This window comes from Silene latifolia, chromosome 10 (assembly GCF_048544455.1).
Source record: "Silene latifolia isolate original U9 population chromosome 10, ASM4854445v1, whole genome shotgun sequence".
Taxonomy (NCBI): domain Eukaryota; kingdom Viridiplantae; phylum Streptophyta; class Magnoliopsida; order Caryophyllales; family Caryophyllaceae; genus Silene; species Silene latifolia.
Genome location: NC_133535.1, coordinates 23,226,023 through 23,243,872, shown reverse-complemented (window position 1 = coordinate 23,243,872; position 17,850 = coordinate 23,226,023). Strand labels below are relative to the sequence as shown.

Genomic DNA, 17,850 nt, shown 5'->3' with positions numbered 1-17,850 from the left:
TCTAAACCCGCTGATAATATTTTGTATATCTCGTAATTTTGAAGGTAAACCCGTGCATTTTTTGCACGGGATTAAAACTAGTTGTAGGATATTACTGGAGTCTTGCAACCCGCAATTGTTAACGCACTAGGTAACAACCTAAAAACCGTTTTCTAAAAAAAAGGTAACAACCTAAAATTGTGTGAACATTGATTTTTTTATTTTTATTTTTTTAAGACCCAAAAATGGGTTTAATCATTCCTCAAGATCAGAAATAACATATTTGTGCATCGGACGAGGTAAATCTCCGACCCAAAATTTCCTACCAAGTTGCATCGAACCCTTAATTCACGGCTTTTAACTTGGTGAAGGTTGTGTACCCGTCAATCCTCCTTGTAGTTTGGTTCTTTAACTACTTCCAAAATATAAGAAAGTTTATTCCCTTAGATACAAATGGAGTCTCTCGCACGGTCGCACCTTTTCGTGTTAGATTTTAATCTGAAGGAAACTTCACAGTTTAAATTAATTAGATCGTGTTAAAACTAAATGGAAGATTAAAGTGTCTTAAATGAGACTGAGTCTTCTATTTTGCTACAAAACAATGATCATTAGCAAGTGATACAAAGAAGGAAATGTAGCCAAATTCATCTGAAAAATTCAGCCATGGTCGATTTTCTTCACTAAGGCGCTGTTCTTTTACGCTAAAAAGAGCTGAACTAAACTTTATGAAGCTGAACTGAATTAAATAGAGCTGAACTGAACTAAAGTAAGAATTAATTTATGAAGAGATGAGGTGAACTTAATTGAATGAGACTGAACAAAACTGAGTCAAAAAAAAAAAAAAAACCTAAAGCCACAAATTATTTCATTCCACACTAAATTTTTGAGCTAAGTTAAAGAAAATCACAAAATCTCATTGAAGACGGCGATATCCGTCACAAGCTTGTGACGGATATCATTTCCTCTCATAAAATACCCATGAGAGATGCGTGGGGAAGCACATGGGAGATGCCCCACCTTGTCCCCTCACTCTTTTTGTGAGAGGTCTTCAGCCCGTCACAAGCAAGACGCTTTAAAATACTCCCTCCATTCAACTCCACTTTACATGTTTGCTTTATCACGTTTGCCAACGCGATTTTTGCGCGGTAAATTCCATTAGTTACGTATTTTCAAAAATTATAAAAGTTAGATATTTAAAATGTAATTTTAAGGACGAATCAAATAAGATCCACATGAATATATTTTAACTTATGTATCGAGAGAAAATTGAAGTTAAATGTCCGCTTGTGAATAGTGTGCAAAAGAGAAACATGTAAAGTGGGGTTGAATGGACGGAGTAGAGATGATCTTAACTCAGAAACTTAACTCGATCACCCGAGCAAGTACTCCACAGTTCCACACCCCTACAAGGCCATAAGAGTCAGAAAATTGACACGTAATAACAGAATATCTGAACCTATTACTTTCCTGTTTCATCATCTAAAAATGTCAGTATCCTATCTCAAGTTTGCTGCTGACAAATCAAATCAAAACGACATTTATATTCAACATCAACAATTATCCCCCACCACTTATATTTCCAATCTTTTGGATAGAACTCAATTACTACAAACAAAGCCTACGACCAAAAAATACTATAGATAATAATCCGTCTCGGTTATTTATTTATATATCAGTTTTTCTATACTCATTTGTTTACCTTTACCTGTTAGGAAGTTTTTTCTTATAGATAATTTGAACGGTCCCTCCCCTTTCTTTAGCTGACATAAATATAAACAAATGACCGAGACGGTGAGTGATATACAGTAATAATAACTAATAATAATGCAGATTGTATTTCCCTCCTAAACCTGAACCACATCATTTACAAACAAATCAACAATTATACCCACCTTTCACTTAATCAAACACTCTATTTTTGTCACAATATCATATCTTCTGCTTAAATATCTGGGTCACCCAGATTCTCTTAACTCACAAAGTTTGTAAGAATCTGAGGAAAAAAAGATTGATTCTTTATTGTTGTTGTACGCTGTGTTTATAATCAATCTGTAAATGTTGTTGTTTTGGTAACTGGGTTATGATCAGAAATGAATAATACTTCAGTGGCAATTACTACAACTCCTTATTTCCCATTTTGCCCTTATGGGCACTTCAAATTTACCGAATTTAGACATGCCCATAAGGTGTTTGTTAATGGGTATGGCTTAGTTTTACAGAGGAAGGAGCTGCGGCGCCTTAAGTTTGTTGTTGCTGCCGAGCTGCCCAAACCGTTTACTCTTGATTTGGGTTTTGATTCACAGGTTTTGTGTTTTTTACTCTTGTTTTTTTGGGTCTGGAATTCGAGTGTTTTGTTGAAATTTATGTTACTGTAGCTTATATATCCTGTTTAGCATTTCAATTTTTGGTAAGGAGTTGCAATTGGCAAGGATTTCGACTTGTGAATGCGGGGAATCGAATAATTGAGTACAATTTACATGGTATGTGTTGTGGAAGTGGCTTATTTGGTTTATTGAGTGATCATGAGTCATTAGACATAATATTTACAGACTTACAGTAACATTACTGTAAAAGATGATTGATTTCTGGAAACCCCAGAAAAAATATGTTCTTGAGTAAAAATTTGACACCCACCTACTTGAGGTGGTCTGATGGCGCTGTTGCCAGTAAAAGTTCAGAACGTCTTGTACTAGTTTCATTAGTGTTAGTAGGGGGCAGATACTATACAATACCGCAGTAGGGTAGGCAATCCTTAACCCAACTTGAGGATGCTTGGGAATTTGGTGATAGTTCTTGTTTTGTTAGTTTTGGTGAATTCATTGGTCTCATGTGATCAACCTGACTCAACTAAATTCCCAACCTAAGTACCTATTAACCCTCTAAAATGCGTAACTGAAAGATGACGACCACTAATATGGGCCAATCCCATGACATTCTTATCATGGGACTGTCTCATATGAGAAGTTATGTTGAAATAGATGAGTGAATCGGGTCTTTCATAATTCATTGTGCTCTATAAGTGTTTAATTCCATTTTGATGGAATTGGAAGAGCGGCTTGGTTAAACCTTGATGCAATCTGTTTTACCCAAGCAATACTCACTATTGCTGGGATGCTCTATATTGCCATTATTGTCTGGGAGCTCCACTGTTGGTGGAAGCTTTTGACTTTTGTGTTCTTCTGGTCTTCCGACCGTGGATGGTAACTTACAACATACAGCTTTTTGAATACTCTGTACACCTGCCTTGATATATGGATTGTCTAAGATGTTTATATTGGTGGCTGATGGCTTGAGTAGGCGCCAGTTGCATCTAAATTGCTGTTTGTATGCCTAGGACTGTATTGTATGTAATTCATAACTCCCATCTATTTTGTGTCGAAATTAATTGATTATTTTTATCAATCAACAACATTCTAAGTGCCACGAAGGCTATCGCCAAAGATAGGTTAGAGGGGAGTTGGTTGTACCCAGCCTTACCGATGTGTTGAACAGAATAGAGACTGTATCCGGATGACTCATTATGAAAATTGTGTCAAGGATTGCGTTGTATAATTGCCACTTCACCAGAAAAAGAAATGCAACCTGTTTAGTGAAATTTTTTCCTTTCTTTTATCGATGTTCACATTGAATTTGACGGTAGTTATTATGGTTTTACAGACCTTTCAACCTCATGATGTAACTCAGCTGCGTTGGATTGGTCCTATCCCGGGAGATATTGCTGAAGTAGAAGCTTACTGTCGAATATTTAGGGCTGCCGAATATTTGCATACTACGTTGATGAACACACTATGTGATCCAGTCACTGGTGAATGTACTGTCTCATATGATTTTACTTCCGAGGTCTTGGAAGATAAAATAGTGTCCGTGCTTGGATGTATGATATCTCTCTTGAACAAAGGACGACAAGATGTGATCTCCGGAAGATCATCAATTATGTCATCCTTCCGCGTTGAAGATATGAGTAATATGGAAGACAATCTTCCTCCACTTGCAACTTTTAGGAGCGAGATCAAGAGGTGTTGTGAAAGCTTGCATGTTGCTCTGGAGAACTATTTGACTCCTGGAGATATTTTAAGCCATGATGTATGGAGGAAACTACAGCGCCTAAAAAATGTGTGCTACGATTTGGGCTTTTCCCGTAGAGAAGATTCTCCAAGCCACTCACTCTTTGCCAATTGGGCCCCAGTTTCCATCTATAGTAGTAAAGAAAGCAATGAACCCATGGATTCTGAGGCAGCATTCTGGAAGGGTGGTCAGGTAACAGAAGAAGGTTTGAAGTGGTTACTGGATAAAGGCTTTCGCACTATTGTAGATATTAGAGCAGAGACCGTGAAAGACAATTTTTATCAAGCCGCAATAGAGGATGCTGTTCGATCTGGAAAGGTTGAGCTGTTTAAGTTTCCAGTTGAGATTGGAACCGTGCCTTCAGTTGAGCAGGTTGAGAAATTTGCTTCATTGGTTTCTGACCCCACCAGGCGGCCTATCTATTTGCATAGTAAAGAAGGCGTGTGGAGAACATCGGCCATGGTCTCGAGATGGAGGCAGTACGTGGTTCGCTGTGAATTGCAGCTTGCCGCCAGCAGTCCCATTGTTCCAAATGGAACTTCATCTTTAAGAATAGGGGGGATGTCTTCAGATGACGTGTCTTTAGGTGTCACTGTAGAGAAACAGTCAGAGGATGGAAAATTATGTACTCCTAATGGGGTGCTCCAAAATCCAGACGCTGTGGTCTCCGGAAATCATATTCCGCAAACCAGTAAGGACTGCGACGACCATGTCATTGACAAAGAATCATCGGAACTAGCTGTTGGTATTCATAGGATTCATAATGTTGATCCTTTTAAGTCTCAGCTACCTCCCAACAATGTCTTGTCCAAAAAAGCGATGTCTGACTTTTTCAAAGGCAGAAAGATTTCCCCTTCTACTTTTGTCAACTCTCAAAGGAGGAGGAACATTCCTAAAGAACCCCATAGGAGTACCAGTGAAGTCATCAAGGAAGTCAATAAAGATTCCGTCTCAGTGTTGATGGGAAAAAGGAACTCAAATGGGTCACCTCAAAGCAAGGAGCCTTCGTTGCTTGACAAACCTAATACTACTTTCGACGAAAATGGTACTGCTCTGCCTCAAAAAAGGCATACATCTGCTAGTACTATTGTCAATGGAGACAAGAGTCCTGTGATGACAAATAATGTCTCAACCGGTCAGACCAAAATTTCCGTGGGAAAAGAGGCCAATAGAGAGAGTATTGTGTCAAGTCAAAATAACAATGGACTCGCAGCTCAAGTTTCACAAAATGGGCATTTGGAGGAGATTGCAGGAAATATGTGTGCTTCTGCTACTGGTGTTGTGAGAATACAATCAAGAAAGAAAGCTGAAATGTTCCTAGTTCGCACTGATGGGTTTTCTTGTACACGAGAAAAGGTGACTGAATCCTCACTTGCGTTCACTCATCCAAGTACGCAGCAGCAGATGCTTATGTGGAAATCCACACCAAAGACTGTCCTTTTGTTAAAAAAACTGGGGCCAGAACTCATGGAACAGGCTAAAGAGGTGACTGAATCCTCACTTGTATATTTTTGCCTAATAGAGTAAACACTAGTAGAATGCAGGAGAAATACGGTCCAAAGTTAAGGTACATATACTGTCCTAAGGCAATAATGCCACACAAATAGTAGCCCACAAGGGCCCAAATGTCATAACTTTATTGTCTTTGACCACAATTTAAGATGTCAAATTTTATTCTTCCACAATATTCAGAATAAGCTACCCCTTGTAACATAATAGCTCCACTCGTGGTCCCCATGTACTCTTATTCAGCATGTAATATTTAATGGTATAGAGTTGTGTCTTCTGTGTGCATGCTTGTGTTACTCCGAATCTCCGACATAGTGTAGACACGTCGTGTCTGACACTTGTCAGAGTGTCGTATATGGCTATTTTGTGCGAATTTTTCTATTTTGTGGTCAAGTGAAGTGTCGTGTCGTGTTGTGTCGATACGATACGTGGATACGTGTCGAACACGCAACATGGTAGCTAAGTGAAACGTCGGAGTAACATAGGTGCATGCTACCCTTGGTGTAGAAATTCAGATTCATGTTGCCCTTGGTATAGAATTTTGGATTCGTACCGTTTCATTGTGAAGAAGTGCAGGCAGTTTTCTTTTGTGTGATATTAACTCTTTTGCTGCATTGGTAAGGATCCTTTAAAACTAAATAAAGAAGGTGAGCTCTTGTTGCGTAGCATGATTGATTTATGAAGCACTTTCCTGTCATTAGAGCCTTCTTTTCTTTTAATTCAAGGTTCTCTTTTTGGGCATGTAGGTTGCTTCTTATTTCTGAAGCACTTGTCATTAAAGCCTTTCATCTTGCAGTGTTTGACCCATGATTCTCTTTTTGGTCTGTAGGTTGCATCTTATTTGTATTACCAAGAAAAGATGAATGTTCTGGTTGAGCCAGATGTTCATGATATATTCGCCAGGATACCGGGATTTGGGTTTGTTCAAACTTTCTATGGTCAAGACAGCAGGTAACTTTCTGGTTATGTATGCTGTCCCATGCGATCTAATAGCTCTTACTGGAAGTGTTCTATTAAGCACTTCTCTATTGCAGTGGTCTACATGAAAAGGTTGATTTCGTAGCATGTCTGGGAGGAGATGGAGTGATTCTTCATGCATCAAATTTATTTAGAGGTTCTGTGCCTCCAGTTGTGTCGTTTAATCTTGGATCTCTTGGTTTTCTTACATCCCATAATGTATGGCTCTGAAATCAGGTTTAATTTAAAAGTTTTGTTTGTCTCCCCTGTATCATTGTCATAAACCTATTTTCTTCTTCCATATTTTATAGTTTCAAGACTACAAACAGGACCTGAGACAGGTCATCCATGGTAATAACACCAGGGATGGTGTTTATATAACCCTGAGGATGCGACTTCGATGTGAGGTTTTCCGTAATGGAAAGGCCATGCCGGGTAAAATCTTTGACGTCTTGAATGAGATAGTGGTTGATCGTGGTTCAAATCCATATCTATCAAAAATTGAGTGTTATGAGCACGATCGACTCATAACCAAGGTAGGTTATTTTGTTTATCTATTTACCCCACTTTTCCTGGAATGTTATTTGGAGAATACTGCTTTCTTGTGGTGCCTATGTGCTGTGTGTATACCTTTACACCGCTCTTCGAGAGATAAATGATGATAAACATGAGATCAGTACCGCGGTTTCTAATAAATTTTAGTTTGGAGTAGATTTGTTAGCCTTTTGAGGTAAAAAGGATTCATTATTACTTGGTATACCTACTCTCACCTTTTGTTGCACACATTCATACATCAACATTACCCCAAACCCGGTAGAAGACGGTCCTGTCTCCTCCCTAGGTCGCTAGTCGATTAGAGGTGGGGTCACATATATGCAACCATACCATGTGATAACTCGAGACTCTCTTTGTTAGACCCTTGATGGAGACGACCGTTAGGCGCATCACAATTAATAAAACTCTGTGCTGTAGAATGATCCATTTTGGTGGCCACTGTTAAACACCCTAGCCAATGAATAATGATTCTTTTGGCTGCTTTAGAAATGGAAATTGGCAGAGTGCAAATATTAAAACGATGACATTTCTTTGCAGGTGCAAGGTGATGGGATCATTGTAGCAACACCCACTGGAAGTACAGCGTACTCAACAGCTGCAGGAGGGTCCATGGTTAGCATAACATTCTAAGCTTGGTGGATTACTACCACAGTTTCATAATCAAATCTTCCATTTACCATATGGGTCCTCCTAAGTCCTAAGTTCTTTCCGATCCAAGTAGATGAAACTATTTTCTGTAATGGTCACATCTGCAATTTGCATTTCTGCCTGACTATATGGATGTTGGTTGGGGACTATGATGGAATGAAGCATAAATGCTTCTGTAAAACATTTTTTTTATTGTGAAGTTGCAGTTATTCAATGCAACTTCGATGCAATTCATCATGAGCAATCTGGAAACTGCCCCTCAGTAACATAGGGTTATGATTACGTACATCCGACCTTCCTCCACCCTTCTCGCTATTTGCGGGAGTCCTTGAGGCATGTGGGTGACGTTGTTGATGAATGATGATGATTTTGTTGGTTGAGGGCTACTTAATAGCAAAAAGAGGGAGGTACCAAAGGCGGGGGAAGTTGAAATAGAAAACTGTTATTGCAAATCCAAGCCCCCTCAGGCAACCGAAGGTTAAAGCCTTTGAGGAATGAATATTGTTGCTATTGTGTGGTCTTGATTTCTTGTACAGACTGAACTAATAATGCGTATTTTGGTGATTATGTGTAATAGGTACATCCAAATGTCCCTTGCATGCTGTTTACTCCCATTTGTCCGCACTCGCTTTCGTTTCGACCAGTGATTCTTCCAGATTCAGCCCGGCTGGAATTAAAGGTAACGCTATTTATTCTGAAATGTTTTTGCTTTGAACTGAATAGAAATGTATTAAATTAGTACTACCTCTTGTGCATAGCAAGAAACAACAATCCTAGTCTATAAGCCAATTTTCCCCTAGCAATCAGTTGATTTTGGCATTAGTTATTTAGATCCCCCCTATGTACATGATTTGAAGAAAAAGTGGCTATAAAGTCAGGAAGTAAATATGTCTTCAATATTGCATTTTCCCAGCCGGTTGGACTCCGGGATTTCTCATCTGCAAAAAAAGTTGTAACATTTCAAACTTTTGTACCTATTAGTAGCTTAGTGGATAACTGGGTATACAGTGGATCAAAATTAGTCTAGCCTTGATACTAGGTGGTGGACTGGTGGAGAAAGCTTCTTTTTAATCATCATCTTAATTATTCCTCAGAGAATCCCGCACCAAGCGTTTAAGGAGGGGTTTGACATAACAACCTTTCCCAAGTAATTAAGAAGTTTTAAATTGACCGTTGACATATTGTGACGACAATCAACTACTTCATGGACAAGTGCATAGGCTTTTAAGAGTCTCTTTGACGTAGTGATTTAGATGCCAAAACCTAATGGACGACGACTCTTTTGCTGCATAGAAAACGGAATGATGTTGTGTGGTGCTTACCTGTCAAAACATATGTACTGAACACTTTAGAAATGCCTTCATCTTAAGAATCCTCAACTCAATAGGGTGAGTTGTGCAATGGAACTTCTGAAAGTCCTCTTGTGAAATGGACGTATGAACTTCATGGAGACTTGGAGATAGTGTGATATTGAGAATGAATAATAACTTGATAAGAATTTTTCACGGTTCAGAGTTTATGCTGCATGGTGGCAGTAGGTAAATTGAAAAGGCTAAAGTCGTATCACCTTAATCAAAGTAAACCTAAACTACTACTAACAAAATAGCTAGCGGTAAGTCAGGGTCGAATCCACAGGGAGGCGGTGATTATCTAGTTTGTTTATATTTAATTCCGTCTTAAGGTAACCAATTTTGGGGGTTTGATTGGTTGTATGCTAATCAACTAATTGCAAGTAAATAAAAGACAAATAACAATAATATTAAAGGTCTAGGATTTCCGGTTCACTAGGTCAATGATATGGGGTCTATTAATCAATTGCTAGATCTACCAAGCTGTCTAAGGTCATAAGATCGGTCGACTCAATTATGCCCTTTAGATCGATTCTAACATGCGGTCGCTATAATTAGATACAATCTATTTGATTATCGCAGCCTATATTAATTCTAACCCGGTCGGTGAAAGGATTAATTCGCTACACTAATTAACAACTCAGGCCTAAGTTAATTAACTAGAATAAGAACAATAATCAAACGACAACTTATATGATTTCCCTAGCAATTAATCAATTTTCCCCTTTTAATTAACCTAGATCCCCTTCATCCTAGATGAGGAAATTAGCTACGCATAATAGAAAGAATAACAATAATAGTAATGGAAAACATGATGAACAATAATAAAGATAAACAAGTAATTGAAATAATAATTGAAGAAAGATTAGAACAATACCGTAATTAAAGGCAATAGATCCGAACAATAATTAAACTAAACTAAGTATTTTAGAGAGTTTTCTAAGGTAGCTATACTAAACCTATGTGAAATAAGGCATCACTAACATATGGTACGAGTTTTGGTATTTATAGCAATACATAACCGACTTAAGGAAAGTTGCGGAATATTGCGGAAACTAGTGGTTCCTTGATCGAGTCGAGAGTGACTCGATCGAGCATGAAGTTCCTCGATCGAGTCAAGGGTGACTCGATCGAGGCACCAATTTCCTGCTTCGCGCACTGAACTTCAAACGGCCGCCATTTCTTCGTTACTTGTCAGAAACAAGCGATTTTTGCGGCGTTGGAAAGCTAAGAAGATAAGCTTTCACCTCCATTGGAATCACTTGAAAATCTGTTGTAGAACTCGAGATATGGCTCTTCAAAGTAGGCACTAATGATAAGATGCTCTTTTCTTCGTGTTTTCTTCTTAACTTCTCTTCCTTCATTCTTATGGATTCTCGTGTCATGCTTCGTGTATCCCTTAATGCTCACTCCGCGATGCCCATTTTATTCCTTTGCTCCTCAAATGCATCATTCCTGCATTAAACATCAAAAGGCGGAAGTATCGACATTCTAACATAAAAGGCATGTAAATGATATAAACTAGCACGAAAACCGTATCAAAAGTAATTAAGGGGAGGCATAAATATGTATATAATTATGACTCATCAAACTCCCCCAAACCATCTCTTTGCTTGTCCTCAAGCAAAGCAACACACAATACAAAAGGCAATCATACAAATGGCGAATAAACGACTCAGAGCTAATGTTTAATGCACATACAAATCCCAAGCTATCCATATCTGTAACAAAGTAATGACTAAAGTGTACCAATAAAACAAATTCAAAGGTACGGGAAATAGAAAACGTAGCTCAAGTCTCAAGTCACCATACTAGATACAAATGCCAAATACCTTTCGATCTTGCAAGACAAATTAGTCGGATTCTCGCGGATTCACTCATGCACTCATAAGTATATAGGGTGAGTTATATGTGAACATAGAAAGAAGTAGAAACACTCACTCAACTTATGAAACATGCATGCAATCTAATGTGATAGGGATTTCCCCAACTAATATGCAATCATATATGTAGACAAAAGTACATGTATCAAGGACAATAAGGGTGGCAATGGGTTAAAGGAATAGAAATGGTTTGTGCCAAAGCACGTTATGGATATGTGGAGCTAAGACGGTAGTCGCAGCGCTAACCAAAACCAAATCTTTGATAAAAAATGAACCCAACTTAGAGAAATGATCTCAACTTTACAACGTATGAGAGCTAACAAACTACTCTCCAATTATGCATTAGACTCTAACAACCATCCTTTTGATCCTTGACAAAACCAAATGAAGCAATCTCTTTTCTTTTTCTTTTCTCTTTTTCAATATTTTTCGATTTTTCCTTTCTTTTTTTTCTTTTTCTTTTTTTTATTCATATTTTTCTTTTTCCAACACAAGGATACAACACAATCGCTAAAAGTATTTTGCTATACCGACAGGACAACAATATGTCCCAACCCAACCATAATAGCAAAATAATTATGATAAACAAGCAATCGCGATCATTTGTCCCGAAAAAGGTAGGCAAATTCTTAGATTGTAGCTCATAGGATGTAATTTAAGATTGGCTACAAGGGTTCAAACGGGCTAACAAAAGGATAATTGTAAGGCTTATTTGAACGATAAGAACCGCCTATCCACATGTACTTAGTCAAATGAAAGCAATAAAAGTATCAAGAAATCAATGTCACACTTATGCAATTTGATATTACACATTCCACAAGGAGAAACCACACTCAAGCCTAATTGACAATGAGACCAGTTTATTGATGTTCCTGGTCTAGGAAGCTCTATAGACCTCAGAATTTAAGTAGTTTACCAACGTAATTATGTTAAATCTAATCAATATAAGGCATGTCAATACGGTAAAGACTTGAATTATGAGCTTTGTTTTCATGGCTAACGAGTCAAAACAATGTACATGGACAACTATATGAGATTCAAATACAAAAAACAATGCAATTTAACATCATTGTTATTTAATTCACCAAGACTCGACTTAAAACAAAGTAAAAACGTGTTTTTGTGTTTTGAAATTTTTTAATTTTTATGGATTTTTATATAAAAGCACACATGTAAATAAATCACACAACATAAATAAACTCCTCCCCCAAACCTAAATGTCACAGTGTCCTCATTGTGACGCCTACAGCATAGCAATCACACACAAATCCAGCAACCTAAAGGACACAACTAACAAAAGAAATGGAAAAGAAATAGATAATACAATCAAAGAAGGTACAAGGGAAGAGAATACCGGGTAAGAGCAAAGAAATTTCCCCAAACCAGCTGCAAAACAGGGGAAAATAATCATCCGCGCAATTCCTATCATCGTCTGGCTATGAATAAACCCAAAACGTGGTGAATCGATCGAGCCCCATGCCACTTGATCGAGGCATCTGTTGCCGCTCTTCCTTTCTTTATATATCAATTACCCGCAATTGGGAACAATCAAAACAGCTCAAAGCTCTTAAGAGTCGATCATAAATCTGCGCATGTGCTACACAAAAGCATAAGTAGCACCAAGATATAACAGGAGCATATAAAATCAATGTTAAGGACCGTCTCAGCATATCAAATATTTGATGACAATTATAGCAAAACCGCATCAAATTGTTAGTCCAACCAAAAGAGTATGGAGTATGAAAGCACAAAGTAGAGGTCATACGAGGTAATTTATCACTTACTACACCAGTAATCCTCATGAAATTATCGTCAACAATTACCACTTGGTCAGGAGGTCTACCACTTCTAATATCAGAATCGGTGGCAAAAGAATATACCACCTCTACCAGGCTAGGAGTATTCATTGACTCATATGCCTTCTCATTCCCTTTGTTGATAAGCTCTATCCCATATACTTCAGCCTCTAAAGCATCTAACTCGGCTTTCCAAATGGGAGATTCACCTGTACATGTCTCAAAACATATCAAAGCATCTGAAGGGTCCTTAGTAGGAGGCCCTTGTGCAGAGTATTCATCAATATCATCTTCAACATCAGAAACATCAAAATATGCATTCACGGGTGTAATAAAATGAACCTCACTAGACTCAAAATTAGAATCATATTCAACAACTAAAGGGGAAGTATCCAAAGAAAGAGTCAACATATCGTCACATGAGTCCCATTTAACCTCAAGATCTTCGAATCGCGCATCATCACTCTCCTTATCCCAAGACTCATCACAAAAGGGGTAATCTAAGGGGTCTGTCAAGTCCTCCTCATGTGACTCACTGTCTGTAAAATCGACATAGAGGGGTTCTAGATTGTCGTCAAAGAAGGGGTTATCAACTGAGCATATGGTCGCATCCTCTATGTTTCCCACAATATCCTTTTCATTCTTTGAAACGGTTTCTATGGTCTCACCCACACCCTCATCCATGTATGGCTGAAATGAAAAAGTGGGTTTAATGCATTCAATAGCAAGCCATTCAAAGAAAGAAAGGACATCTTCAATATTCTTACCACCAAAATCTCCCATACCTATGGAATCAATGTAGGCTTGGGTTTGTCTGTTCATACCTTTTATGATGGTAAGGCACATAGTAAGCCGTGGAATTTTGGCTTCGTAATTATGGGAACGAATCCAATCATTCCATCTATGCATGTAATCATGGAAGTTCTCATCTTCACCCTGTAGAAACTCGATGGAAAACATTAGAACGGTCTCAAGGAACTGATGTTCCCTGAGACAAAAGACAAACTAAACAAAAACAAACAGAAAAATTGTTGCCTCCCCGGCAACGGCGCCAAATTTGATAAGGCTAAAGTCGTATCACCTTAATCAAAGTAAACCTAAACTACTACTAACAAAATAGCTAGCGGTAAGTCAGGGTCGAATCCACAGGGAGGCGGTGATTATCTAGTTTGTTTATATTTAATTCCGTCTTAAGGTAACCAATTTTGGGGGTTTGATTGGTTGTATGCTAATCAACTAATTGCAAGTAAATAAAAGACAAATAACAATAATATTAAAGGTCTAGGATTTCCGGTTCACTAGGTCAATGATATGGGGTCTATTAATCAATTGCTAGATCTACCAAGCTGTCTAAGGTCATAAGATCGGTCGACTCAATTATGCCCTTTAGATCGATTCTAACATGCGGTCGCTATAATTAGATACAATCTATTTGATTATCGCAGCCTATATTAATTCTAACCCGGTCGGTGAAAGGATTAATTCGCTACACTAATTAACAACTCAGGCCTAAGTTAATTAACTAGAATAAGAACAATAATCAAACGACAACTTATATGATTTCCTAGCAATTAATCAATTTTCCCCTTTTAATTAACCTAGATCCCCTTCATCCTAGATGAGGAAATTAGCTACGCATAATAGAAAGAATAACAATAATAGTAATGGAAAACATGATGAACAATAATAAAGATAAACAAGTAATTGAAATAATAATTGAAGAAAGATTAGAACAATACCGTAATTAAAGGCAATAGATCCGAACAATAATTAAACTAAACTAAGTATTTTAGAGAGTTTTCTAAGGTAGCTATACTAAACCTATGTGAAATAAGGCATCACTAACATATGGTACGAGTTTTGGTATTTATAGCAATACATAACCGACTTAAGGAAAGTTGCGGAATATTGCGGAAACTAGTGGTTCCTTGATCGAGTCGAGAGTGACTCGATCGAGCATGAAGTTCCTCGATCGAGTCAAGGGTGACTCGATCGAGGCACCAATTTCCTGCTTCGCGCACTGAACTTCAAACGGCCGCCATTTCTTCGTTACTTGTCAGAAACAAGCGATTTTTGCGGCGTTGGAAAGCTAAGAAGATAAGCTTTCACCTCCATTGGAATCACTTGAAAATCTGTTGTAGAACTCGAGATATGGCTCTTCAAAGTAGGCACTAATGATAAGATGCTCTTTTCTTCGTGTTTTCTTCTTAACTTCTCTTCCTTCATTCTTATGGATTCTCGTGTCATGCTTCGTGTATCCCTTAATGCTCACTCCGCGATGCCCATTTTATTCCTTTGCTCCTCAAATGCATCATTCCTGCATTAAACATCAAAAGGCGGAAGTATCGACATTCTAACATAAAAGGCATGTAAATGATATAAACTAGCACGAAAACCGTATCAAAAGTAATTAAGGGGAGGCATAAATATGTATATAATTATGACTCATCATAAATATTATCTGGTTTATGGCTGTTTAGGCTCAAATGCTGCGCTTCTCAAAGCTTGGATTTCCCTTGAAACTATTCTCCGGTGATTGAATATAACATATGTACTGTACATGAGTTTGGTAACGACTTTAATGCCCGAATTCTCTCGAATTGTTCACCTTCCTTCCTCCTCTTTTCAATTCCAGTAAAAATTTCATGTGTGTTGATAAAAACAGAAAGTTGATCGCCTTACAGAGCTAGGATTCTCTTAAATGCACTCTCGATCTTCCTATATGGCCCACTAGCCCATGCCCTTTTCATGATTTAACAGTAGTCACTCCTTCAAATTCTGAAGTTCGGTTGTTGAAACAGATACCAGACGATGCAAGAAGCAATGCATGGGTATCCTTTGATGGGAAGAGGAGGCAGCAACTTTCCAGAGGGGATTCAATAAGGATATCCATGAGCCAACATCCTCTTCCTACCGTCAACAAGGCAGATCAGACAGGTGATTGGTTCCGTAGTTTAATCCGTTGCCTTAACTGGAACGAGAGGATGGACCAGAAGGCCCTTTGAAGCCTTTCCTCAAGTCATCTTGTGCCAGGTTCCTGTAAATTGCTGCACATAATATTTTTTGTGTTATATCAAAGGTCAATCGATATCATGACGTAGGTTTTAGCAAAATGACTGATAATTCTGTTTTCTATATGTAGAAAATCATAATGTATACGTACAGTGAAGCTTAAATACAAGCCATAATCTCTATAATAATGATCTGTAGCGGATAAATACTCGCTCTCATTGCTCTTTTTCCATGTTATATTAATGTTAATAAAATGAACTGCTACGACTTTGTAGTAAGCATCTATTTTCGTTCATTTTAGTTATTTCGTGACATGTTCTGCTAATTTTTGTTGAGGAATATCAAGAATGGGTGTTTATAAAGGATAAAATCATTGTCTGGATTACAGTCAGTTGTGACTTTTGATTGAGATAAGTTTTATAGGTATGAAAATCAATTAAGACGATGCAGAGATGTACCACAGTTTTGCCTCTGATAGTGACAAAAGAGAAGATGCAATGTATCTTTCATTATTTTTTTCAAAGCAAAAATAATACAAGTAAAAGCTATATTCCCGCCATCGTATTCATTTGTTTACGTTTGATTAAATTATTTAATTACCCCTTACTAAGATAAAAGAGGTAAACAAATGGATAAGACACGCACATTATTATTTTCGATAGTGTCCGCTCTTGCTCAGATTTTTGAATGTTGATTTGCTATAATTGAAATATACCTCTTTTCTCAGATATAAAATTATCATCTACAAGAGATTGTTTAATCCAATAATAAATTTACTTACAAAGATGAGTAATACCGTATTCAACTATTTGAAGAGAGTTTTGTATAAGAGATCATAATGACAAGGTCGTTTTGTTAGGAGCAAAAAAGTGCGGATCTAATAGTATTCTTGTTGCGGAAGCTCTCGCTTTAAAAGAAGGTATTTTAGCTGCTAAACACTCAGTAATCTCAAAGTTAATTGTAGAGGGTGATAATTTATGTGTTATTAACTCACTTCGTAGTACTTGGCAAATTCCTTGGGAAATCTCGAGTATTATCAAGGATGTGAAATTAGACCTTCATTTGTTCGATGAAGTGATAATTAAACATTGCTTTCGTGAAGCCAACAAGGTTGTTGACATCATGGCTTCTATTGGACATTCATGTCCAACTCTTTTGAGGTGGTTTGAAAGTCGGTGGTTTCAACTTGCTCACTCATTCGAAAAGATGAGATATGTTGGTTTTACCCTAGAGGATCAACCTAACTTTCTTACCTTATCAAAAAAAAAAAAAAAATTGAGTGAAAGGTCACTTTTTAAAGAGCGTCTCAAACTCTTGTATATCCTTCATAATACATAAAATCTACATGACACTTCAATCAAAATCTACATAGTATAAAAGATGGGTTTTTTAAAGACTTCTCATTGGTCGCTAAATTCAAGGAAACTAGTTTTAAACCCGTGCAAATTGCACGGGAAGGCTATATTAATTATTGTTATTTAAAAAAAAAAATTTAAGACAAATCTTTATATTAATTATCATCTCCGGCCTTTTAAACAATGTTTTAAAATAAAGCAATAAAATTGTTTTACTTTTTATAATGTTATATCTAAGTCTTCAAAATTGAATTATAAATTTCATTTGTAATTAGCGTAATTGATGCATGAGGGTCAATTTGTCGAGTATTGTTGTAATCCAGCATGTCCTATAGTTTAGCTAAATTTGAATGCCTGTGCAAATTGTTAAACCTGTTTTTATTTAAAACGCATTCACGTTTGTAGAAATCGTGCACGACAAATCATGGATATTTCGACCCGTGCACATTTAAAATGATAATTTTCACCCATTCATTTGGTACATGTTAATTAGTGAAATAGGACGAAATGAAAATTGTGACATGTGCAAATTTTGAGAGATTTAGTCAAATGGTTAATTATTCCACAAATTCTTGTTTGTGACGGTACATATCCGTCACTCTCATGAGTGATTTTGATACCATTTTACCTCACAAAGTACCCACTTTTTTTTCTCTCTGCAACACTATTCATGTGGTCCCCTTTCTCCACTAACCCATTTTGTTACCATTTTAACTCACAAAATATCCGCCACAAATGGTAA

The 17,850-nt window shown here is 37.3% G+C and overlaps 1 protein-coding gene across 2 annotated transcripts; it reads left to right on the top strand.

The window, feature by feature from the left end:
• The first annotated feature begins 1,507 nt into the window (after positions 1 to 1,507).
• On the top strand, positions 1,508 to 16,048 carry LOC141605366 (NAD kinase 2, chloroplastic). Of its 2 annotated transcripts, none has more exons than XM_074424088.1 (8): positions 1,508 to 2,282; positions 3,637 to 5,529; positions 6,383 to 6,504; positions 6,588 to 6,729; positions 6,822 to 7,046; positions 7,603 to 7,677; positions 8,291 to 8,392; positions 15,543 to 16,048. In XM_074424088.1, exons 1-8 carry the CDS (start codon positions 2,070 to 2,072, stop codon positions 15,744 to 15,746), a joined length of 2,976 nt encoding a protein of 991 aa, XP_074280189.1. In that variant the 5' UTR covers positions 1,508 to 2,069; the 3' UTR covers positions 15,747 to 16,048. The 2 variants fall into 2 exon arrangements, 1 of the variants encoding a protein (XP_074280189.1); XR_012526336.1 differs by having other exon boundaries at positions 1,546 to 2,282; positions 7,603 to 8,190.
• The last annotated feature ends 1,802 nt before the right edge of the window (positions 16,049 to 17,850 follow it).

Bases quoted from the DNA above. Each gene is read 5' to 3' on its own strand.
- LOC141605366 (XM_074424088.1), top strand. From the start codon at position 2,070: ATGAATAATACTTCAGTGGCAATTACTACAACTCCTTATTTCCCATTT. The intron at 2,283-3,636 runs GTTTTGTGTTTT...ATGGTTTTACAG, and splicing joins ATTTGGGTTTTGATTCACAG to ACCTTTCAACCTCATGATGT. The intron at 6,730-6,821 runs GTATGGCTCTGA...CATATTTTATAG, and splicing joins GTTTTCTTACATCCCATAAT to TTTCAAGACTACAAACAGGA.